General features: G+C 41.2%; 1 protein-coding gene across 14 annotated transcripts in view; it reads right to left on the reverse strand.

The window, feature by feature from the left end:
- The window catches only part of CELF2 (CUGBP Elav-like family member 2), a 587,695-nt gene that overhangs the window by 91,598 nt on the left and 470,529 nt on the right, over positions 1 to 25,568 (reverse strand). For all 14 annotated transcript variants that reach the window (XM_049885073.1, XM_049885069.1, XM_049885071.1 and 11 more), the window contains one exon: positions 1,166 to 1,214. In XM_049885073.1, coding sequence (XP_049741030.1) covers positions 1,166 to 1,214 — 49 coding nt within the window. The remainder of the gene's footprint in view (positions 1 to 1,165; positions 1,215 to 25,568) is intronic.

Consider the following 25,568-nt stretch of genomic DNA (forward strand, 5'->3'; position numbering starts at 1 on the left):
GAGGTGCAAAACTGCCTGTTGGAAGGAAACAGTGCTGATTATGTCAGTCTTGTGGGACGGAGAAGCTTTGCAGTCTAGGAAGGTAGAAGATTCCTTTAACATACATTTCAGTAAATTCAAGGGACAAAACAGAAGGTTTTCTATGAATGGCAACAAAAACTTAAAGAGCGAGAAATGTGGCTATCAACCCTCACCTGTTCCAGAAAGGCAAATCCCAATTATTTCATGGACCTCATCAAAACGCAAATTTTTGCACTGAGCGTATGTTTATTTCATCAGCAGACTGAATTCTGAATGAATTCTGATGCAAATACATTGGCATAATTTAGAGAAGAGTACAATAAGACAGTCTTCATGCCAAAGAGGAACAAAATGGAAGAGGAAAAAATATATATAGCCTAATTCTTTTTTTTTTTTGTGATTTAGGTGAAAGTTTACAGAGCAAATTAGTTTCTCATTCAAAAACACATACATGAATTGGTTCATGGCATGGGCTGCAATCCCGAATTGTGTCAGCGCTTTCTCCCTTTTCCTTTCCACCCCAGTTTACTGTGTTCATTAGTCCAGTTTTCCTGTCCCCTTCCGCCTTCTCGTCTTTGTTCTGGAGCAGGTGTTGTCCATTTGATCTCGTATACTCGAGTGATCTAGGAAGCACGCGCCTCACGTGTTATTGTTTGTCTTATAAGTCTGCCTAATCTTTGGTTGAAAAGTGAACTCAGGAGTGGCTTTAAGTCTTGAGTTAGAAGGGTGTCTGGGGGCCCTAGTCTCAGGGCTCCTGTCTCTTAATGGGCAATTCCTTTCCTGCTCATGTTCTCTGCCCAATATGAGGTTATTCCTCCCCACCAGGTCTTCCTATGTTCCCCTGTGGGAGGAGATAAACAAGAACTAAATGCCACAGGGTCACTACACAGAGCAAGCTCCAATCAGGGGACACAGAAAACTACTTCTTGTAACATCTTCACAGATCTTTACACCAGAGATAAATGAGGCAGGCAAGCCAGTGTGTTTTTCTCCAGAGCTGCTAACCGCAGCGGAAGTTTCCTGGAGCAGTTCTTTAAGCCTTTTAGACAGAATAAGCAGCTGTGGCTGGCACCTCTCCCCTCTACTTGACTTTTCAATGTAAAGAAACAGACATTATGAAATGAGACAGTTGGTTATCACCTACCGTTTGACTTTTCACTATCTGCAGGTTTCATCTGAATGGGATGATGCATCTAAAAATACAAAAATGAGAAAGTAAAGGCAGATTGAACAACTGTAAGAACAGTCTCTAGAACTCTGATATTATTAAACTTGAGCACTGATGATGTTATAAGGACATGTAAATAATAACAAGACTCCTTCCTCCTAGTTAAGATTAACTACATTACAATGTAAGCCTGTGCTTTATGGTCAGTAACATACCCTTTTTAAGTCACAGAGCACTATAACACAGTGTTTAAAAGCTTGGGCTTTGGAGTTAGACTTGAGTTCGAAAGCTGGCCACTCAACATAGTTTCTGCCTCCATCCTATAGTTAATCCTGGGTCTGTCATTGGATATAGCTATGGATATGACCTTGGGCAAGTGTCTTAACTTCTCTGAGCTTCAGTTTCCTCACCTGTGAAATAGTAGGGTCATGAGAAATGCATGTAGAATGCATAGCAAACAAAGCATGGATGTGCTACAAAAAAATGTTAGTTTCTTTTACTGTAATAATACAAATTTAAACACAGATTATTCTTGTTTTCCTTCTAGCTGCTCAGTATGTCTGCTACATGGGTTTTTCTCAGGTCTCATAGTTATGTAATAAGCAATTTTAAGGTCTAGCAGTTGACTTAGTTGTCAAAGCCACTGAAAGAATGGAAGGAAGGAAAGAGGGAATGGAGGGATGGAGGGAGACAGGCAAGGACCTTACAACAGTACGCACGTAAGGGCAGAAAGAACCTGAAACATCAACCCATACCAAACTCACTGCCGTGGAGTTGATCCCAACTCATAACAATGCTACAGGACAGAGTAGAACTGTCCCAGATGGTTTCCAAGGCTGTAAACCTTTACAGGACGAGGCTTCCACATCTTTTTCCCCACAGAAGGGCTGGTGGGTTCCAACTGCCAACTTTTTGGTTAACAGCCTAGTGTTTAATCGCTGTGCTGCCAGGGCTTCTGCCTGAAACACCCAACCATTGTCATCGAGTCGATTTCGACCTATAGCGACCCTATAGGACAAAGCAGAACCTCCCCACAGGGCTTCCAAGGCTGAAATCTTTATGGAAGCAGACTGCCACATCCTTCTCCTGTGGAGTGGCTGGTAAGTTCGAGCAGCTTACCAACCCTTCAGTTAGCAGCCAAGCACACTTTTAACCACTGTACCACCAGGGCTCCTTACGCAAAACAGCGGTGTCAAAATGCTGAATCATGGCAGACTGGATCCTCTATGATTGCTTATACAATGCTGATCACACCACTGTGCATGATCCATGGAGTTTACTCCAAGCACAGAATGCTACCACCATTTCCAATTAAAATAAATTCCTCAGACTCCTTTCAAAAGTCCTCTTGTTTCATATTTCATCATACCCCAAGGAGCACAGAAGCCACAGGGTGGATGGAATCAGTGGCTGTGCAAAATGCTTTTATTATAATGGGTCCCATTTTCCCTGAACCTTTAATTTCCCCAGTGGACTTCCATCACTTGCAAGCCACAGCTCTGGGTTTTATCTAATTTAAATGAAAGGGGAATGGTACTTGGCTCTGGCACTTAAACGATGGAAAGTGATTATCAGGCAGTCAGGATCATGTGCACCTAACGCCTGCCAGGGTCTTCAAAACACAAGAGGAAGAGGAAAGAGGGAGTACTGTCAAAGGCTAAAAGGCTAAATAATTCAGGGCTATTTCATTTATTCTAAAAGGCAAGATGCTCTTATGCATAGAACATAGGCCTTGAGATGTGGGGTCTACTAGTATTTCCATTTCATTCCTTAATATATTCAATTTGTAAAGAAGAGACTAGCATGAGAATGGAATATTTCAGGGTCAGTAAGTAGTCCAGTCTTTTTAGAAAAGAGTGAAATATACACCCAAAAAGCAGGCAGAAGTAAACTGTGGAAACTACTGATCTTGGCTGAAGGAATGTGGCCTTTATCTTACAAGTAATGAACAACGACCAAAAAAAAAAAAAAGTACAAGGAAGACGGATGGAGTCTTTGTGTAAACTACCCTCCCTGCATGCATCTATCTACTCACTCGGCAAATATTTATGAGATATCTACTATGTGCCAGGCTCTAGGCTAAGAAGTGGGGTACAAAGGCCAAGTGAAGACAGTTCATCACCCCTCAGGTACTCACTGTGTGATGGGGAGACTGGCATGTACACAGCCACCTGAATCACATGGTAAGTGCTATGTACAGACAGAACAACGTGTTATGGGACACAGGAGAGCAGACACTTCATTCTGCCTGGTGGGGAAGTGAAAGCTTTCCAGCAAAGGCCATATCTGATTTGTGTCCTAAAGGCCACGTTGGACTTCCCAGCAGAGGAAGGTTGGAGTAGGATTAGGAACAAATGCAATATCCGGTGCAAAGATTCAGTGGTGAGAAAGAGCACAGCTCCTCCTAGGAGGTGAAGATGTATGGGGAAAGGCAGAAGAAGGGACTGCAAAGGTGGTCAGTGTCCATGGCACAGAGAATTTTATGTGCTAAGGAACTGAAAGTTTAGCAAAGAGTCAACGAACAGGTATAGAAGATTTTCAGTAGCAAGGACAACAAGATCAAATTTACATTCTAGAAAAATTATTTTTGGCTACAATGTGGAGGATGGATTATAGAAGGGAGGCCTAGGAGGCAAGGAGAACAGCTAAGCTACTGCAAACAGTCCATGTGAAACTGATGAGGGTCTAAACTTCACCGGTAGCTGGGTGGTTGTGGGGATGAGGGAGAGGAGGAGCTCCAGGATGACTGCCAGTCTTTGGCTTGGACAACTGTATATGTTGCGGGATCATTGCTCAAATAGGAAAAACACGAGCAAGTAGTTCTGGGGGAGGCTATGAGTTCAGGTCTGGACATGCCGAACTTGATGTGGCTGTGGGATGCGAGGAGAAGTTGAAAATATGGGTCTCCAATTCTGAGTAGGGGTCAGGCCGCTAGGGTCTGCTTTGGGCAGTGGTGGTGGAAGCTTAGGCATGGACGGAACTGTCCAGGAAGGCAATAAGTGAAAAGAGCCAAGAGCCAAGGCCAGATCATGAAGAATATCAAGAAAGAGGAGCCTCAGAAGGAGAGAATAAAGGGCAGCCAGAGAAGCACAGGCAGAAATAGAAGCAAATGAAGATACAGGACAGAGGAGATAATTGTACCTATATTATGTCTGAGACACAAAGATGAAATGAATATGACTCTGCCCTCAGGGAGCTTACAAGCCCTCATGGTGGCTGACATGCACATACAAAAATAAACATAATTGAAGGAAGGGTGACAAACAGGATAAAAGGAGCAGAGACAGAGCGCTATGAGAGTTCAGATTAGTCTGTCAAGTGCATCGAGGAGTGGAGGAGGAAATCTGGGAGCTGCAAGGGCAGAATCACTCTACTTGAAACCTGTAAACCTAAAAACCAAACACAATGCTGTATCGAGTAGATTCTGACTTATAGTGACCCTATAAGACCGAGTAGAATTGCTCCATAGAGTTTCCAAGGCTATAAATCTTTACGGAAGTAGACTGACACAGCTATCTCCCGTGGAGTGGCTGGTGGGTTCGAACTGCTGACCTTTTGGTTAGTAACTGAGAACTTTAACCACTGTGCTACTAGGGCTCCTCAAAAACTACAAACGGACTTGGCAATCATTTAGTTCAATGCTCTCAATTTATAAGCCTAAGGGGGATAAACGACTTCACTAAGGACACCCAGGTGGTTAGTGAGTGTTGGGATCTGAAATCTAATCTCACTCTTACTCCAGTGCTGGTTCCCCTGTACCACACCGCTTCTCCACAAAATGCCCAACATGGGACTTGGACATATGCGTCTACGATGAAGAACCGCAGGCTTTATTCATTGGAGGAGCCAGAAAAACACTCCCTTGAAGGTACCTAAAAAACCCTCTTAGGTGAAAGTAATCTTTTCTGCCTCTGAACTCCCATAACACTTATTTTATGTAACTTTATGACTAGTATTACACTAAGACTTGACCCTTGGCTTCCTTGCAGCTGCTGGGAGAATTAGCTCAGTTTCTGACCTGGACTACCCAGGAGGCTCAGGAACGTAACAGTGGTGGTAATGAAGCAGTTACTGCCACTACAGACTTGAACTTTGTTTTGGTCTCTCTTGGGAAAATCAACTTCACAGATATCTGGACTGTCAGACCTTGGTGAATTCTGAATGGGTGTTCACCCTCCTTCAGGCGTGTTCTGAAGACAATTTAGATAATGTATGTAAAGCACTATGACCTTCTTGGAGCAAGGTGTTCAACCAGTTCTGTATTAAGAATGGCTCGTTATCACGAACAGTTCATCTGAGTTACAAATCTGTGATCACATACAGGGTATAAATGTCAAGGAAGACAAAAAAATGGTTTGGAGGAGTTGTTACCATAATTTTGTCTCACTTTCTCAAAATTTCGTGACTCCAAGAAGTTTTGGAGATTTGTTCAGTGGAGTAGGGTGTTATTGCAAAGGAGCAGGCATTCTGGTTTAAAGTCTCACGTTTATAATAAAGGGGTCCTCTCTTTTTCTCCCTATAGCAGGAAATGGTTTCAAAGATCTGACCTGGTATGACTCTATGACTACTCAGTCATTCTTTTATTTCTGCTTTTACTAGGCACTATGTTAGTTTTTTATGTTAGAGGTTGGGACTAAAAGGCTGAAAAAGTGTTCTTGTCATGATAGGGTCTGCAGTGTGGTGATAGAGACAAACAGATACACCAACCACTTCCTACAGTATGGTATGTGCCACACTAAGACATGCAGCATGGGAGGGCAGATGAGGGGTACTCAACGCAGACAAAGGAAGAACAAACTGAAAGTTTCTCAGATGAAGCTCTGTTTGAGTTGAGTCCTGAAGAAATCCTAATGTTAACCAAGAGATAGGTGAAGCACATTTCAGGGAAGTGAACAATGTATGCATTCAAAGGCACAGTGTAAGAAAAAATAGGTTCTATTTGTTATGGATTGAGCTGTGTCCCCCCCAAAACATGTTGTAAATTCTAACCTCTAGGCCTATGGTTATAATCCCCTTTGGGAATGGGCTGTCTTTGCTATGTTAATGAGGTAGGATTAGTATAGAGTGTGTCTTTAGTTACTCTCTCTCAAGATATAAAAGGAACAGATGAAGCAAGCAGAGACGGGGAAGATAGATTTCAAGCCACATGGAGACCCACAAGGAACCAGGAACAGAAACTGAAGAGACAAGGACCTTCCCCTAGAGTCAGCGCCCTAAAAAAATGTGAGGAAATAAATGTTTGTTAAAGCCACCTATTTGTGGTACTTCTGTTATAGCAACTAACTAAGATAGAATTTGGTATCAAAGAAGTGGTGGTGCTACTCTAACAAATACCTACAATGGGGAAGTGGTTTTGGAATTGGGTAATGGGTAGAGACTGGAAGAGTTTTTGGTGTCTAACAGAAAAAGCCTAGATGGCCCTGAAGAGACTGTTGGTAGAATTATGGACATCAAAGGCAATTCTGGTGAGGGCTCAGAAGGGAGTGAAGAGAGCTACGCAGAAAATCTCTTTCTTCTTACAGAATACATTTGGCGCCAGCAACAGAATGGTGCTAGAAACGTGGATATTAAATGTGCCTTTGGTAAGGCTTTAAAAGAAAATGATGAACGTGTGACTGGTCAATGGAGAAAGTGCAATGCTTTTTACGCGACTGCAAGGAACTTGTCTGAATTATGTTCAAACATTTGGTGGAAGGTAGAACTTGTAAGTGATGAACTTGGATATTTAGCTGAGACTTCTAAACAAGATCTTAAAGGGGTCGTGTGGTTTCTCCTCGCCACTTATAGTGAAATGCAAGAGGAAAGAGATGGACATAAAAATGACTATGCAAAATGAAAACAAAACTTCAAGATTTGGAAAATTCTGTTGTACAAACTAAGGGCACGTGTCCTTGAGTTTTCACCAAGGACATGGCTACACAATCTTTTGCTAAAGAGGTTAAGCCTGTGACTGATGGATCTAACCAACCACCACAGCAGAAAACCCATCAACTTAGACTGAAGGGGACAGACAAAGAACGAAAGGAAAGAAGGCTGTCTGCCTCTTGGAATCCTATAGCCAGGAAACACTACAAAGGAGCTATATCTGTTGTCCTCCAAGAAAAGAAAAGGACCATCGCTGGGGCAGCTCAGAGATCAGCAGAACCGTCTGAAGGAGCACCTGAAGCAGGGCTACACCGGTTTCAAAAGGTAGCATCAAGGTTTAAGAGAATCAGATCTTCACCAACTTGATTCTTGAGTATGGGGCTGCTGTTCACCAGTGCCAGGGGTTTGTTAAAGCCATCCATCTGTGGTATTTCTGTTACAGCAGCACTAGGTAACTAAGACAATATTATTACTAAGGAATGATGGTGACGACATTCTAACCAACAGAGGAGACAACAGAAGTTGTTAAAGGGCAATTCACCAAATATAAAATACCTAGGGCACAGCAAAACACATAGTGAGAAACATATTCATGGGTAGGAGAAGGTCAAGTTAGAAGAACACTGCAAGTCCTTTCAATCTTGAATTGAAGTTAAATTAATAAAATGAAACGGAAGCTGCCCTAAGAACCAGGACTGGCAGCCAGGGGGCAACCCTCACCACCTTTCTCAACAACTAAAGATGAGGCCAATGGTCTCAGGATGGCTGCTTCTCAGCACTGCTTCTATTGTGACTCGGGGAACTGGCTTGTTTGCTGCCAGAGTTGGATGGGGCTGAGGTTGCATCTCCATGCTGTGCTCTGCACAGGGAGGGTCCAGTGTCACAGCAGCAGATAGGGGAAGGCTCAGAGAATTCAGTCATTACTCCAACCTGTCCAATGACTCTCCGGTTGTAGGAGACTATCAGAGTCAGACCTTGAAATTGGTTGCTCCTGGCAAGTGAGCACACAATCTTCAACGAAATCTGCAAGGAGTCTGCTAAGAGACAAGTCTTAATTAAATTGCGGCTGCATCTTCGTAAGCAGACAAAACTGGCTGTGTTTGAAAAAATATTCAGTAATCTGTATTATCATGACCTGTCTACACTGTTTGATGAGTATGTGATTTTATAAACACCAGCCTCTGACATCCACAAAGCGGTTTTCCTGAGTCATGATGAAACAGACGGAGTCAATCTAGGACTTGTGTTCAATTTGGCTCGGTTACAGTTAGCTTCAAAGACCACAGGAGGTCTATGGTTGTCTTATACCAGGGCACGCTCTCTGCTGAGTGCTTGTCCCAGAGAAACGGTAAGATTTAAGTTTTAGAATGGTTTTGGAAATAGATCCTGGTTCAGGGGAGTAAATTTAACTTAATGTATCTTATCAAGTTTACATTTCTATGAAGATAGGCTTCTAAATCCTTTTCTTTGAAGGCTCCTTTAACTGCACAGGACTTTTCTTCCTTTTACTATAGAGCAACATTTCTCTTAAAGTTACACTAAGACACTGGTGAACTTCTTGTTCTCTATTTACTCTTATTTATTTAAAAACAAATGAAGCCATTATAATAAAAGGGGACATCTTAAGAGCATCATATCTTTCTCTCTTTTTTTTTTGGTGGGGGGCGGGTAAGGGGAAGGAATGAAGCTAAGCATGTTCCTTAAAAATCAGTTGTTTAATTTCAGTTCCATCTGTGTGTTAATTACTGACATCATCCATCAAGCAAAGTTGGAGCCACTCGGAGGAAAACAGTGTTACTGCAGTACACTGAAGTACAATTTCCTCAGGGTCCAATTAGGCTTTCAGTGAGGTAAAGCTGCTTGAGAATAAGGACCATATCTCCCTGTTCTTTCTGCACCCCATGACTAAACACATGCATATCAATGACAATATGCAGGTGACTTCTCTTTGACTCAGGCACAAGTTGCAACTTCTTGGTAGGAAAGAGGTTGTCTATTAGTGTTGGAGCATACAAGTCTTGCAGTAGAAAGCCCCACCCGTTAGCCTACCTTCTAAGGAGTGACCAGCATTTGATCCCTTGCCCCCACTCCTCAGAACTGAGTTTTCCAACCACTGTCTTCAGAATGGCTGAACTCTGACATGACCTCACAGAAGAGCCCAACTGTAGGTCATGAAAATGAAAATGAGGCCACAGCTTTGGAGCAAAGCCATTTCTCAAAGTCTATGGGGGTAACTTATGTACAGAGAGTGGTACATATCTCTGGCAACAGCTGTACTTCCCTACATTACAAGTTTCATCACGTTACAGTGAGAGTTGATGATGGTGGGTCAGAGAACACCAACAGCCTTCATTAACCGCACCCTCCAGAGTACCCACTAGATAGTGAGCCCAGTGTGATTTCTCCAAACCCCTCTGCCTTAGCCTTGTGATGAACAAAAGGAAGGAAGATTCTTCATTTAAGTAGCCAATGTTAACACAGGCCTAGTCGATGACAGAGGACCTGGGAGAAGGAAATAGGTTGAGAGGAAGGTGACCCTGGCAGCTCCTCACACCTAGAAAAAAAAAACAAAACTAGAACTCGTGTTGAAACCTGTTTAACCCCAGCCATCACCAATTGATGAGTTAGCCACCTTTAACACGAGATTCAATAAAACATGCTATTTTTAACCTTAAATGGGTTTTACAGAGTCACTGTTAAGCATCTCGTTATTAAACCTATCCTGACCCCTTGAGAGAGTAGCCGTGATGGCACGTAAGTTTACCGCCCATAAAATATTTAAAGGCAGAAAAAGAGGGGAGGAAAAGAAGTGAATTCATAGGAGGGCTATGCGCCAAATAAGAAAACTAAAGGACTCCAGCCAGTAAAGACGGACTGGCATTTTTCTTCCACTCTACGGTAATGCAAAAATGATTCACGCAGCATACTTCATATCCTGTTTGTATAACAGACTATGAAATACCAAAAGCACCTATATTTTCTGAATTTTTCTAAAAACAATTATTATGAACGGAAAAAAATAGACTTCAAAAGAGTTGCCAGCAACTGGAGGTATGCCATCCTCTAAAATGAAAAGTTGTGTGTACTGTCAAGGGATCAATTATAATAAAACAAAAAAACCAAACCTGTTGCTGTTGAGTTGATTCCGATTCATAGCGACCCTATAGGACAGAGTAGAACTGCCCCATAGGGTTTCCAAGGAACGGCCGGTGGATTCACGCTGCCGACCTTTTGGTTAGAAGCCAAGCTCTTAAACACTATGCCACCAGGGCTCCAATAAGGCACTCCCAAAGCTATATGGAGTCCCTGGTTGGCTCAAACGGTTGCGCACTCAATTATTAGCTGAAAGGTTGGTGGTTCAAACCCACCCAAAAGTGCCTCAGAACACAGGCTTGGCGATCTGCTTCTGGAAGGTCACAGCCTTGAAAGCCCTATGAAGCACAGCTCTACTCTGCACACATGGTGTTTCCATGAGTTAGAATCAATTTGATGGCAACTAAGAACAACAAAGCTATATAGGTTTGCCTATCTCTGCACTGTTGTTGTGTGCTGTCAAGGCAATTCTGACTCATAGCCACTCTACAGGAGAGAACAAAACTGCCCCATAGGGTTTCCTAGGCTGTAATCTTTACAGGAACAAGGTCATCAGGTCTTTTCTCCCATGGCGCAGCTGGTACGTTTGAACCACCAACCTTTTGGTTAACAGCCAGGTGCTTAACCACCGTACCCCCTTCACGGTCGCCTATTTCAGTCACTATTGTACTATGCTCTGCAAAAAGGGGATTGGGAAGAAACAAAGGTAGCTTCAGAAATGTTAACTTAGTGTTAAAAAAGAATCGTGGATTTCTCTGATTTTTCTTTTTTTTCTGGAAACACTATGATAAACTTGTTTAGGTATCTTTAAAGGAACAATACCTCTATAATATAGATGACAAAAACAATTTGTTATATCAGTCAAAACCAGCTTTTATCATTGGGACAAAACCAGATTTGGGGCTCCTGGGTGTTTCTGCTAAATGAAATGGAGAATTGAGGTAACCTTTGAGAAAACTGAGGACATCTCTTCACCCTCAATTTTCCCGTGCCAGGCATTGCTGAAGGCTCTTTCTGTATGCTAACTAATTCTCACAACGACCCTATGAGATAGATTGCTATTGGGGCCATTGAGTCAATTCTGTCCCACAGCAACCCCATGTGACAGTGTAGAACCACCCCAGGGTTTTCTGGTGGTACAGAGGTTGGGCGTTTGGCTGCTAACTGAAAGGTTGGCAGTTTGAACCCAGCCAGTGGCTCTACGGGAGAAAGACCTGGTGATTTGCTCTCATAAAGATTATGGCCTAGAAAAACCTACGAGGTCGTTGTACTCTGTCGCGTGGAGTTGCTATGAGTCGAAAATCGACTCCACAGCACTTAATAACGACAACGCTTATGAAAGCAGATTGCCAGATCTTTCTCCCTGGAGCTGCTGGGTGGGTTCAAACTGCCAATCTGAGTGTTAGTATCTGAGTGCTTAATCACTGTGCCTCAAGGGCACCTTATGAGATAGGTACTTAAGGGCAAATCAAGGGAGAAAAAACCCAGTGCCGTCCAGTCGACTCCGACTCCGACTCACAGCGACCCTACAGGGCAGAGTAAAACTGTCCCATAGAGTTTCCAAGGAGTGCCTGGCGGATTCAAACTGCCAACCTTTTGGTTAGCAGCCGTAGTACTTAACCGCTATGCCACCACGGTGTCCCAACCAAGGGAGAGCTAAGTTAAATAACCTGTCCAAGTCACATAGCTGGTAAGCAGTGGAGCAGGAATTTGCACTCAGACATGTCTGAGGCTGGAGTATAAGCTCTCTAACTCTACTCCACACTGCTTCTAGTGTGTACCCAGGTACCTGTGCTGCAAGGGAGTCTGGGGTTTCTAAAAATCTGTAAAATTACCAAAATTTTGCTCTTCCATGTGAGACATAAAGACTGCCTAAATATAAGGTTTCTTCCCAATTAGAAACATATATATGAATGTACACAGCATATATCTCACACATATAATTTTTTTTTTAATTATCCCCAGAACAAGAATTATTGGCTGGCTTTTTCCACGGAAAAAGCAGGAGAGAAAGCTCAAAAGGCTGCGAGGATTAAAAAAAAAATCACGGCTTTAATTTTACAGTCACATCATGGAAATATAGCCCCAGATAACGTGCCATTCGACTATAAAGGAATTGTGTATGTGCTATACCAGAAGTTCAATGTTAGTTTACACTCTACAATCATTTCAGGTTCTTATAAATAAAACTCACAAACGGAATTGAACTCTGAGGTTTGTTTCATAGGGCAAGCTATCTGGAATAGTCTAAGCCTATGCTGATGACAAATTGATGATAAGCAAGATCAGCTATCGATTGTTTTATGAGAAGAATATAATGGGTTTGATTCACTGGCAATTAATCCTATATTTTGTGGTTTATTCACAAGCTGGTAGTGAGAAACAGTACACTGGAATCCATAAAATGACGCATAAAGTTTGGACCACTTATTGTTGGAAGGCCCTGGTATCTGGCTTTCTGTTAACTGGCTGAATTATACAATGCGTGTTTATTTGAACTGTAGAGAAAACACTGAATACATAGCTACCCTTCTAAAGACACATTTTCCACAGTGGGAGGAGAGTGTATCGGATTCATGTATACTTTCTGAGTCACAGTCCTATTCCAAACTGCCCTTTGTACATCACCATTAACCGAATTAACACAGTAGGTACATAAAGTAAAAATAGAAAGCTTTAAATCAATACTTGCTGACATGTATATTAACAGAAGTTATCTGAGCCAAGAAAAAAAGGGCGATTTGAATGTGATAACAACAGAGTAATGTAAGTTATCGTTTTTCTTCCTATGGCAAATTCTAGCAAGACAAACTCACTAGTGAAAATAAACTATATTACTTGGGAAACCCTGGTGGTGTAGTGGTTAAGTGCTATGGCTGGTAACCAAGGTCGGCAGTTTGAATCCAGGCGCTCCTTGGAAACTCTATGGGGCAGTTCTACTCTGTCCTCTAGGGTCGCTATGAGTTGGAGTCGACTCGACGGCAGTGGGTTTTACTTCTTAATTGCCACTGATACATAAAAAAAAAAAAAATTATGAAGTGCTTAAAATACTGACTGCACAGTAAATTCTCAATGAAGTTATCACTGTCATTATTATTTTAAATAGTGGAAGAGTTTTCTTGAGAGATAAAAAGGCTAGGCCCCATACAAAAACTAAGAGAACATACTGGAAGGAATGGCCTTTCTTGGTCACCTTTCTTGGTACAGGGAGTATTGCTCAACTCTACTTTTTTTCCCCATAAATACTAATAATTCAGTGAAGTCCCTGGGTGGTGTAAATGGTTAAGACACTTGGCTGCTAACTGAAAGGGTAGAGGTTTGAGTCTACCCAGAGGTCCCTCGGAAAGAAGGCCTGGTGACTTAATTAAAAAAAAAAAAATCAGCCACTGGAAACGCTGTGGCGCACAGTCTGACATACCCGGAGTCCCCATGAGTTGAGCTGATGTGACGGCAACTGTCTTTTTTTTTTTTTCAATATAATTCAATCATTGAGAAAAAACATATAAAATCTAGAATTCCATATCTGCTTTTGGCTTATCAGGCTCCAAGTCAGTATTCTTTTGTTGTTGTTGTAATGATGCTACTATTTAAATTTTTGTCAAAATCGTGGTATACTAGAGGGGGAAAACAAGCAATGTAACCACTTAGTCCTGGCAAAAAATAAAATAAAATATTGCAGGAAAATTAGGTTACTCTGGGTGGAATTCTATGAAGGAATTTGGAGTCTATTATGGTGATTAAGTCGTCATTTCTGACAGATGACTTTAATCGGCTGTCAAATAACATTCCACAGCCCCATCTGTAACTTGGCATCCTAGTTATTCATCGTATGTCACCTTCTGTATATAAAACACATACCAAACAAGAAGAGGTACAGCATAACATTTATTATACTCATTAGCTATGATTAGGTTCTGTGTTTTCACACTAAATAATAACATATGCTTACATTTTGTTTTGTTTATTCTTAAAGTTGAGAAAAAAATAGGTTTAAAATAGGCAGGGAACATGAATGAAAAATAACTGTTATGAACCAAGTGCTTTTAGAAGCACTACTATTCAAGAAGAATGTTGATCCTTTCTTAGTTTAATTTCTCTTGGAAGCACTATAGCCTATTACTTATAAAGGTAAAACCTATGATACTTTTTAACTCTCTAGGACATTTCGGGGAGCCCCGGTGGCACGGTGGTTAAGAGCTTGGCTGCTAACCAAAATACTGGCAGTTCGAATCTACCAGCCACTCCTTGGAAACCTTGTGGGGCAGCTCTATTCTGTCCTACAGGGTTGCTATAAGTCAGAATTTACAGAAATGCGCTAGTGTTTTTGCACATTTGGTACCTATTTAGCTGTCATTTCAGTATAAGGTATATGAGGTATTGTTATTACTTGTGTTTAACAATGTTATTGTGAAGAGAAAATAATTTCTTTGATTACACTCTGTTCCTTCCTTCTCTGTGACTGTGTCTTCATGATAGAATAATCAGTTGAGCCAGTTAACTGAGTTCCCAAATAAATTTGTTGTTGTATCGTTGTCAGGTGCCTTTGAGTTGGTTCTGACTCATAGCAACTCTGCACCGTCCTCATGATTGTTGTTATGCTTTAGCCCATTGTTGCAGCCACTCTGTCAATCCATCTCGTTGAGGGTCTTCCTCTTTTTCTTTGACCCCCTACTTCACCAAGCATGATGTCTTTTTCCAGGGACTGGCCCTCCTGATAATATGTCCAAAGTATGTGAGATGAAGTCTCACCATCCTTGCTTCTAATGAGCATTCTGGTTGTCCTTCTAAGACAGCTGTTTGTTCTTTTGGCAGTCCATGGTAAAAAGCAAGGCTAATCAAACTGTTCAGCATTCTCAAAGACTATACCTAGTTTGTCTGGAATTTTGTTTAGATTTATATATTTTAATTGCAAAAACTGGAGGATACCAAACAATTTTGAAAATGGAGATAAATGCAAACACTGAACAGAAGAAAAGGCTTAAAGATACCCTTACAGTGCTACTGAGGCAATATTATGGCAGCTGGAAATATAGTCAAAGAGTTTTACGTGGTGGTTGGAAGATCACAATCACTATTGATTCATGAGCCAAAGTTAAGAGAAAGGTAATAATTTGCCCTTCTCACTAAAAGTGGTAAGTATACAGGTATTCTTTCTAACCATGATTTCTTTTTGATTGTGTAATTGTCTTCCAAAGTCTACGCTGAATGCTCCAACAGTCACTCTTCCAGATGTCACCCAGATGCTAAATCAGACATGCTGCCTAACTGAGCGATGCAAAACACATAGTAAAATAGTAATGTCTGACCTGACCATCAAGGAGTGGTTTAATAAGCTGGTAGTTCATTTATATTTCCAATACTATGATCCTATCTGCCACAAACTCAGTGTAATCTCCTGTTTTAAGAGAAATGTGTATGATCTTAAAGTAAATTATTCCTTTGACATTTGTCCCTGCCTGTAATGATTACCTTTGGGCCCAGTTCTCACACAGCCTGAGGATAAACAAGAATCCAGCCTGCCAGGCTCCTGGTGGCTCCTTCTCCAACATCATCTGTTTTCAGACAGTTCGCTGTTATCCAATGAGCTGGGATGAACAAAGCCCTGCATGCTGATGAGAAGACAGTATTGCAGTCTCTCTAGCTAATATTCACTGTGTGTAGGGATGCCCATTTTGCTTAACTGGCCCATTGACTGGGTCCCAGTGTCTGTTTTCTCCTCAAGTACCCAGTTTTGAATCCTAGCCACCAGGTTGGAACCTGTCTTCCCACCTGGATCTTCTCAGCCTTCTTTCCAGGGCTAGACTCCCTTGTACTGCTTCCCAGAATTATCTTTACTCAGAATGCTTTAAGCCATACAGCTGCCTCATCTCACTAATAAACATCCTTGGGACTGTGAAATCTTCCAGACTGGACTTGAATCTTGGTCACTCACTGGAAGCTTGTGATACTGGACTGAGATTGCTGCTTACGGAGTATCATCTCTGGGATGGGGACAGTGTTTCAGTCTCCAAATGCCTCTAGCTTGTCCCTAAATCTGATTACACTCACTCCTCACTGATCAATATACTTAGGTTCCAAAGACCAGGTAATCAGGTGAAAATTGCTGTTACGTGAAAATGGAGGATGACCACATCAGATCACAAATTGCAAGATGACTACATCGTTACACAACTGCCAAATTGCATCATTACATGACTGCCAGTTTCATCATTACATAACTGCCAAATTACATCATTACAGAAACTGCCAAATTACGTCATTACAGAACTGCCAAACCAATGAGAATCATGGCCCAGCCAGGTTGACACACCTTAACCATCACAGCCAGCGTTACTCTCCCTTGAACCTTGGCATTTGTTGCTGACAGACATATGCTGTTAATGTGCAAAATAGATGGTAGATTTTTTACTACTATCTTAAATGCAAAATGTCAGATCACGAGATAGTCAATAGGTGAAGAGTAGATGTATTCTTCCCTTTGGAATTCTCAGTTTAGATCTAGCTCCACTAAATTTCTTTCTCTTCTGACACTTCTATTTCCACTGCACTACCCAGGTAAAAAAAAAAAACCCAGTTAGATCTTCATTAATGCTCACTTAGGTTTCTGACAAGGCCTCCTCACCAGTTCTGGTCATTGTCTACCAAATCATCTTATACACCATTACCTTCTTCATCTGTCTGCAGCACAGGTCAAATAATTTCTCTCCTCTGTTCAGAAACTTTCAATTATCTGCCAAATTAAATTCCAGCTCCTTGGCCTGTCTTTCAAAGAATTCCATACTTTAACCCGAATCTATCTTTTCAGACTTGCTTCTCATTATGACTCTACATTTCTCTTCTATTCTAATGAGTCAAATTGGACAACTCTCACTGGAAGTTCTGCCATATCTTCCTGACTCTGTATCTTTGTTGACATTGTCCCCTTTTTCTGAAATACCACTGGCTTCTTTTGAAATCCTATTGTTTTCCTGACCCACATGAAATGTCATGTTTTAACAAAACCTTCCATGGCTATCTCAGGCATGTGGAATCACTCTGAGCACTTATCCATCTTTCTTACCCCTTTTCCACTTCCTCTTCATTGCAACTCCAGCTAGCACATAAGCTTTTGAGGACAGTGGATACTTGTGAATAAATCAATAGTCTATTTACTGTCCACATTCTATCCTCAGGGCTCTGAAATCCTACAGCACATCATTTCCCAGACCTTTTTTTTTTTTTTTTATTAACTTTTATTGAGCTTCAAGTGAACGTTTACAAATCAAGTCAGACTATCACATGTAAGTTTATATACACCTAACTCCGTACTCCCGCTTGCCCTCCCCCTAATGAGTCAGCCCTTCCATTCCCTCCTTTCGTGACAATTATGCCAGCTTCCAACTCTCTCTATCCTCCCATCCCCCCTCCAGACAAGAGATGCCAACACAGTCTCAAGTGTCCACCTGATATAATTAGCTCACTCTTCATCAGCATCTCTCTCCTACCCACTGTCCAGTCCCTTTCATGTCTGACGAGTTGTCTTCGGGAATGGTTCCTTTCCTGGGCCAACATAAGGTTTGGGGACCGTGACCGCCGGGTTTCCTCTAGTCTCAGTCAGACCACTAAGTATGGTCTTTTTATGAGAATTTGGGGTCTGCATCCCACTGATCTCCTGCTCCCTCAGGGGTTCTCTGTTGTGCTCCCTGTCAGGGCAGTCATCGATTGTGGCCAGGCACGGACTAGTTCTTCTCAGGATGATGTCGGTCTCTGGTTCACGTGGCCCTTTCCGTGTCTTGGGCTCTTAGTTATCGTGTTGCCTTGGTGTTCTTCATTCTCCTTTGCTCCAGGTGGGTTGAGACCAACTGATGCATCTTAGATGGCCGCTTGTTAGCATTTAAGACCCCAGACGCCACATTTCAAAGTGGGATGCAGAATGTTTTCATAATAGAATTATTTTGCCAATTGACTTAGAAGTCCCCTTAAACCATGGTCCCCAAACCTCCGCCCTTGCTCCGCTGACCTTTGAAGCATTCAGTTTATCCCGGAAACTTCTTTGCTTTTGGTCCAGTCCAGTGGAGCTGACCTTCCATGTGTTATTGTCCTTCCCGTCACCTAAAGCAGTTCTTATTTACTAATAATCAGTAAAAAAACCCTCTCCTACCCTCCCTCCCTCCCCCGCCTCGTAACCACAAAAGTATGTGTTCTTCTCAGTTTATACTATTTCTCAAGATCTTATAATAGTCGCTTATACAATATTTGTCCTTTTGCCTCTGACTAATTTCGCTCAGCATAATGCCTTCCAGGTTCCTCCGTGTTATGAAATGTTTCACAGATTCGTCACTGTTCTTTATCGATGCATAGTATTCCACTGTGTGAATATACCACAATTTATTTAACCATTCATCCGTTGATGGACACCTTGGTTGCTTCCAGCTTTTTGCTATTGTAAACAGAGCTGCAATAAACATGGGTGTGCATATATCTGTTTGTGTGAAGGCTCTTATTTCTCTAGGGTATATTCCGAGGAGTGGGATTTATGCGTTGTATGGTATCCCAGACCATTTTTTAAAGCATCTTTTGTTTGTGATGTTTTTACGGGTGCAATCAAATGACCCTACAGTGATTTCAGAATTAGATACAGTATGTTTTTCCAATTAGAGTAAGAAACTTCAACTCTCATGGCAAAGGTATATTAATCTGAAAACGAGCTGCAAATGGCTTTCAAATAGTTAAAGAATAATCAGACTCCTTAAAATTCTATTTGTTCCATCCACAATTTTTAATGGCCAATGGTCTCTCCCCTCTCCTCTGCCCTAGATCTCTCTCATCTCTTTCTGTATCTCCATATATTGCTAACAAAAGCAGTATGATGCATCCCGTCATGGCATATACACCCAGAATTCCTTCACACACTATATAGATGACTATATATTAAAATAGTGCTAATATTGTGAAGTTCAGTGCAAAATTTAAACGCTTGAACAGCAATATATCAGAAAAAGAACTTAGGTAGTTGACCTTACCCACTGTCTTAGTTACCTAGTACTGCTGTAACTGAAATACTACAAGCAGATGCCTTTAACAAATACAAATTTATTTTCTCACAGTTAATATGCTAGAAGTTTGAACTCAGGATGCCAATTCTAGGGGAAGGCTTTCTCCTTCTGTAGGGTCTGGAGGAAGGTTCTCGTTTCTTTTAAGCTTCTGTTCCTTGGTGATCTTCATGTAGCTTGGCACCTATCTTCCCCCATCTTTGCTTGCTTAATTGGCTCCTTTTACAGCTCAAAAGAGACTGACTCAAAATACACCCTACACTAATACTGCCTCATCAACATAACAAAGAAAACCCATTCCCAAATGTGATTATAACCACTGCTAAAGGGTTCTTTTTTTTTTTTTTAAAGGGTTAGGGAAACCCTGGTGGCATAGTAGGGAAGTGCTATGTCTGCTAATCATAAAGCTCAACAGTTCAAATCTACCAGGTGCACCTTGGAAACACTATGGGGCAGTTCTACTCTGTCCTACAGGGTTGCTATAAGTCGGAATTGACTCAGGGCCGCCGGTTTGGTTATTTTGGATAGGGGTTAGGATTTACAACACATATTTTGAGGGACACAATTCAATCCATAATACCTACTGTCATCCTACTCTGGCCACTTGCCATGGATGGGTTTCTGGGTAGCCCCTTTTCTAAAAGTAATTTTTTCTTGACAAATTCTTTTCTGTCATGAAACAGTGTTATTTTTGGCCATAAAAATAGGATGCACTTACTACTATAAAAATAGGTGAAATAAGCATAACAACTAGGAAGGAGATTAAAATACCCTTTAGCTAAATAATGGAGCTAGATTTTTGAAATCCTGAGAGGTTGGCAAGATTTGCCTAAGTGTTCCTTTATCCCCATTTCTCTGCCCCTCTTTTGTTCTCAGCGTCAGTTGGTACCGAGTGTCCATTTGTTAAGGAGGAAAGAAAAATAACATGTAAATGATATACTGCTTGGGTATTACACTGAAAAGGCTGCAGTGTGGACTTGAGCCTCCAGCCTCTCAGTTAGCTTTTATTTTTCTTAATTTGTTTAAGAATTATAATTAGAGTAGTAAGTGCTTTGTTTATATACAACAATCCTACAAGGAGGAAGGTATCATTTGTCTTATTTAATAAATAAGGAAACTGAGGCTCAAGGAAGTTAAGTGATTTGCCCAAGGTCTTAGAGCTAGCCTGCAAGTGGTTGAACCAAAACTGACCTCAAGCCTCTGACAACAAATGCAGTTCTTTTCACTAGGACAGAAACGGAATTAATTAATTAAAAAATATACATATCCATATAATTTAATATAAAGATAAAATTTAATATAAATAGAAATTAATTCATACTAAGGTGTTGGTGATGTATCGTTACCTAGCCCTCCTAAAGTCCAAGTAGATTTTTACAAAAAGAATTATGGGGTTTAAGACAACATACCCATGAATGCTGGGCTCTTGACTTTCTGTGTCTGGGCACATGTTCATGGGAGCCTTTAAGGCCCCATGACCTGGGTGAGTACCTAGAAATTTAGTCTGGTCTTACATATACATATTATTAACAGTGGCCTTAGGCTGTTATTTTAGTGGCTCAAAGACACCAGTTCAAGTATTCCCCATAGGTTGGTGTCTCTACATTGTGATATTCTGGTAAGATTTTTCTAACGTGTTCTTGCATGTGCGAATGTACGTCCTCTGAATGTGTGTGAAGGGCTCTAACATCCTTAGATGGCCTTGCTTTTCTATTATCAATTCATCCACAGAAGACACAATGACTCATGTCATGCATATAAAAACAGAATTCCCTTTGCCAGTAAAACTGCTGTATATCTGTTGTATAGTCCAACATCTATTCAAGCTATTATGCTGAACCCTGTGAAACTGCCGTTTTTTTTGTAGACCAAAAATGGCTGAATAGTGAACAATTTCATTTGGTTCAATCCCATTCATTGCAGAGCAATAGAACTGCATTCTCTTCTTTCCAGATGACTCATAAAATGTCCAAGAATTCCATTTTATTTGGGTTATTTTCTTTTAAGGTTTCAAAGGCTTTCCAATAATTCATATACAGTATTTCATATTCAGTAAAACTCAACATTAACTTGATGACTTAAAACAACACTACACTCTAAACCAACCAGGGAGCTGATGGTATTTCCTGTGCAACACAGTGCATCCTTCATCCCCTCCACGCAGCATCAATGCTCTGTTAACAGTACTGATGCTTTATCCAGTCATCTCTAGTTTCCTTTCAACTTTAAGGGAAACTGAAGCCATCACAAAAATACCTCTCTAACAAGCAAATCTTTAAAACCTCTGGTTCAAAAATAACTGGGGAAATTTAAGCCAAATGCACTTATCTTAAACCCTTTGACAGGGCATAGGTGTTTTATCAAATCAATGGGAAAACACCACTGAATTTCATATTCCATTGATCCTTCCATAGCTTAGCCTCTGAGTCCTGAGTTGTCTGAGTTGCTTTGCCAGCCACGTTTATTAGTGTCTAACATTTCCACTTCTCTGCAAGTTACAACCTCTCATAAAAAATGCATGATTTGATTGGCTTAGGGATGACAACTTCATTTGCAACAGACAAATAAATACCACACCTTGCTCAGCAGTCGTTTTCCATTTATTTATTTAACTACCTCCATGGCCCTTGGGATTTGTACTGAGTGAATGCAAGTAGATAACTAGTATAATTTTCCTTTCTTAATCATGTGTAAGCAAAAATGATTAAGTATCTAAGTATCTCTGTCTCATTTTTTTAAACAATGAGACTGGCCTCTCCCCCACCCCCCACCAAAAAAAAAAAAAATCTATTCCCCACTAGACACAGATGGCAAGTTTGGAGAAATGCCTTAAGGGCTACTTCATATTATCCATGTTTAAAATGCAAATCCATTACACATCTGAGCAAGACATCCAATATTGCTTTTAGCAGCTATATTTATTCATCTCATCTTCTGCAACAGTACTAACTTGGGCTGGTATTTTGCCAAATGAAGATCTCTGCTCCAGTGCTGCTAATTCTTTATGAGTTTAATTTCACTGACTCATTTTGATTTCCACCTCCTACTCTAATGTGTGAGATCCTTTGCCAACTTTGGACATTACTTGTCGGCAGAGCTCGGGGAAATTATGATGACCATTCAATGGTTCTATAAATATCTTTATCCTGAAGCTCAGTCTCCTAAAGATCAAATTCAAGGCTTGGACCTTTGAATGTATGGCATGTAACCAAAATTTAACAGGCAGTGGTGAACTTACACAACAAATGCAGGAGACAAGAATATGGGAGAAATTTTACATTAAGGGAATAAAGGCAGATCCCTACAGTGACTAAACTTGATCTGCCATGGCAAATCTACTTTGATGATTTCTTACAGCTTTGGACATAGGAACCTTGGGCTGCTTAATGTTTAAGTTTGTTTTGCAGCAAAAAGAACGTCACAGTTAGGATCATAAGGTCTGGATTTGAATCTTGGTCTTGCCAATTCAAAGCACCTATCATTAAAAAATCATTTGACTTAAGCTTTGGTAAACTCATCTGTGAAGCAAGGATCATAGCAGGTATCTCACTGCAGTTGTGGGGACTGAATCAGATATGTGAAAGTACACAATAAACTGTACCTACCAAAAAATCAAACCAAACCCGTTGCCAGCAAGTCAATTCCGACTCATAGTGACCCTAAAGGACAGAGCAGAACTGCCCCATAGGGTTTTTAAGGAGCGCCTGGTGGATTACAACTGCCAACCTTTTGGTTAGCAGTTGTAGCTCTTAACCACTGTGCCACCAGGGTTTCCAATAAACTGTACCAAAAAAAAAAAAAAACTGTACAGTACTATGTAATTCCCAGTTCCAGCAGCTGCGGAGTTGAATCTGGATCATTGTGACAGAATAGAACTGTGCTCCATAGGGTTTTCAATGGCTGATTTTTTGGAAGTAGATTGCCAGACCTTTCTTCCTAGGCACCTCTGGGTGGACTTGAACCTCCAACCTTTCAGCTAGATTCTATTATTCTCAATACGCTTGAGAATTACATTAATCAATGCTTTGGGACCCTGTACACATTCATATCTCACCCTGTGCTTCAAGTTTGTAAAGTAGGAGACGAAGTGTTCAAAAGGACTGCAATGGGTCAAATCCAAGTATTGAGACCACCCTCCACCTCTCAGCCCACCCTACCAATTTGTAAATAACTCCTGAGATTTTCTTATATTGAGAGAGTGTCTGTGAAAAAAAGCTATCCTCTGGGTTCATTTACTCAGCAAACATTTCTTGAGCTCCATCTATGTTATGAGGCACTATGCTGGGTTCTGAGAATGTTCCCTCTCCTTCAGGAATTTGGAGTTTAGTATGAGAGACACTAAAACGCAAACAATCAAGGGGAATAAAACATAGCAGGTGACAGGATAAATTTAAGCACATGACACAGTGGATTACCATGAGGGGATGTTCAGTTTTACCCTCCTAGAAGTCTGAGACAGCAAGTGTACAGTGTCATATGGCTGTGTACAGTGTGTGAGCAAGAGTGTCATTAGAGGCTGAAGAAGGAGGAAGGGCACAGTTTTCACCCTTTAGGCTCAGTAGTCTGCATCCCTGTTTTCTGTCATAAGACAAAACACAAGAGACAATGTTCATATACACTCGTCAGTGTTCCGCCGGTAATGTTCAACTCTGCGTCCTGCCTGTACTTTCACCCCATTCTCTCCCATTCAAGCGAGCACTTAGAAGGCTAACAAGTGCAGCTATTATAAAGATGGCTTTGAAAATCCCCCAATCCCTTAAAGCCTTTGAGTTGATTCCCACTCATAGCAACCCTACAGGACACAGCAGAACTGCCCCCTAGGATTTCCAAGACTATAATCTTTACAGAAGCAGACTGCCACATCTTTCTCTTGAGGAGCCATTGGTGGGTTTTAACACCCACCTTTCTGTTTTGGTTAGCAGCCAAATGCTTAACCACTGTGCCACCAGGGCTCCTTCTACAGATGGTACTAAGGTACAACATAGGATTTCCTCAGTGTTGGAAATGGGCCCACCACTGACTTAGGTAATACATGAGAAGGGCCTTGTTTGCGATGGGAAGATAATGACTTAAGTATTATAATTTCCTGTGACACATTTGGATACAACTGTCCAAAAACAGATATCTAGGTTTGGGGTTTAGTGGAAAAACTCTGATTTCAAGATAAAAGATTTGGGCACCAACAGCCTCTAGGAGGTAATGGAAGCCACGCGTACAGATGATAGTGATCTAAGGACAGCATGCGGCGAGAAAAAAAGGGGTGAAAGCAGAGCCCTGGAGCCCATCAGTGTTTCAGGGGCAATATTTTATCATAACCTTTTGTTTGCTATATTTATGAAAAACATCGAAATACAGTTCCTTTTTACTGACAGAAGGTGTTGTCAATCATTTGTCTTCATTGTGTCAGGAAGGCTCTGGAAGGGCACAAGGCTGAGGGTATCTTTGCATGTTTTTGTTTCGTTGTAATCAGCTGTGCTCCAATCCAGCTTCTTCAGTGTTCTAAGCTTTAGGTCAGATCCAACCTTCCCTTTCAAAAATCAATGTCAGGCCTGGCCAGCTGGCTGTATTTATCCTTCTATTATTTACCGATTTTTTAAACCCTAAGCTAAATAAATCACATTACAATAAAGCTTTAAGAATTTATCATGTTCAGGGAAGACAGTCCAGATAAAACGTTTATGAACGCACCCAAAGAATCCAAAGTATAGCATCTATTCAACCAAATGTTGTCAAATAAGACTGAAGGTCACGGTTTACACAAGACATCGGAGTACTATATTGAGAACCAGGCCGTGCGCACAGCTCTCACTTCTGTGCTTCCATTTTCCTTTTCTCACTGGTGAATGTGAGTGAGTGGCTATCCCCTCTGAAGCAAATTTTGTAAACGTACGAGTGTGTCCTTAAGTCAGTACAGCATACCTCTACTGAGCCAACATCCAGGCACATCTCAGGAGGTGTTCCAAAGGATTGTCACAGGACTAAAACATCTTTAGCATCACTCTTTCCCTCATTCACAAGCCATAAGGAGATTTCATGGTTAGTCAACTGGGTTGAGAGTCCAGAGCTCATTTTCACTAACGAGCCGATGAGCTGATTGTGACCACTTGATCCTGTTGCTATTTGAGTTACTGACTTCTGTTTTTCCGCCCCCAAGACAAAGGCAGAGAGACTTAACTTCTCTAAGAGAGACACAGCAGACACTGACCAGAAAAAAAGGTTTATGAATCCCCAAAAATGCATAATGAAGAAGCAGTATCTAGTTTTTAGTCCCAAATCTACTAACTCAGTTCTAATCATATACTGAAATATAGAAATGGGTAGAGGATGTGGGGACAAATGACAGCCACCACGTACAATTAAAAGAACTTTTTCTTTGAGTTAGTCATTTT

This window comes from Elephas maximus, chromosome 4 (assembly GCF_024166365.1).
Source record: "Elephas maximus indicus isolate mEleMax1 chromosome 4, mEleMax1 primary haplotype, whole genome shotgun sequence".
In the NCBI taxonomy this organism is placed as follows: domain Eukaryota; kingdom Metazoa; phylum Chordata; class Mammalia; order Proboscidea; family Elephantidae; genus Elephas; species Elephas maximus.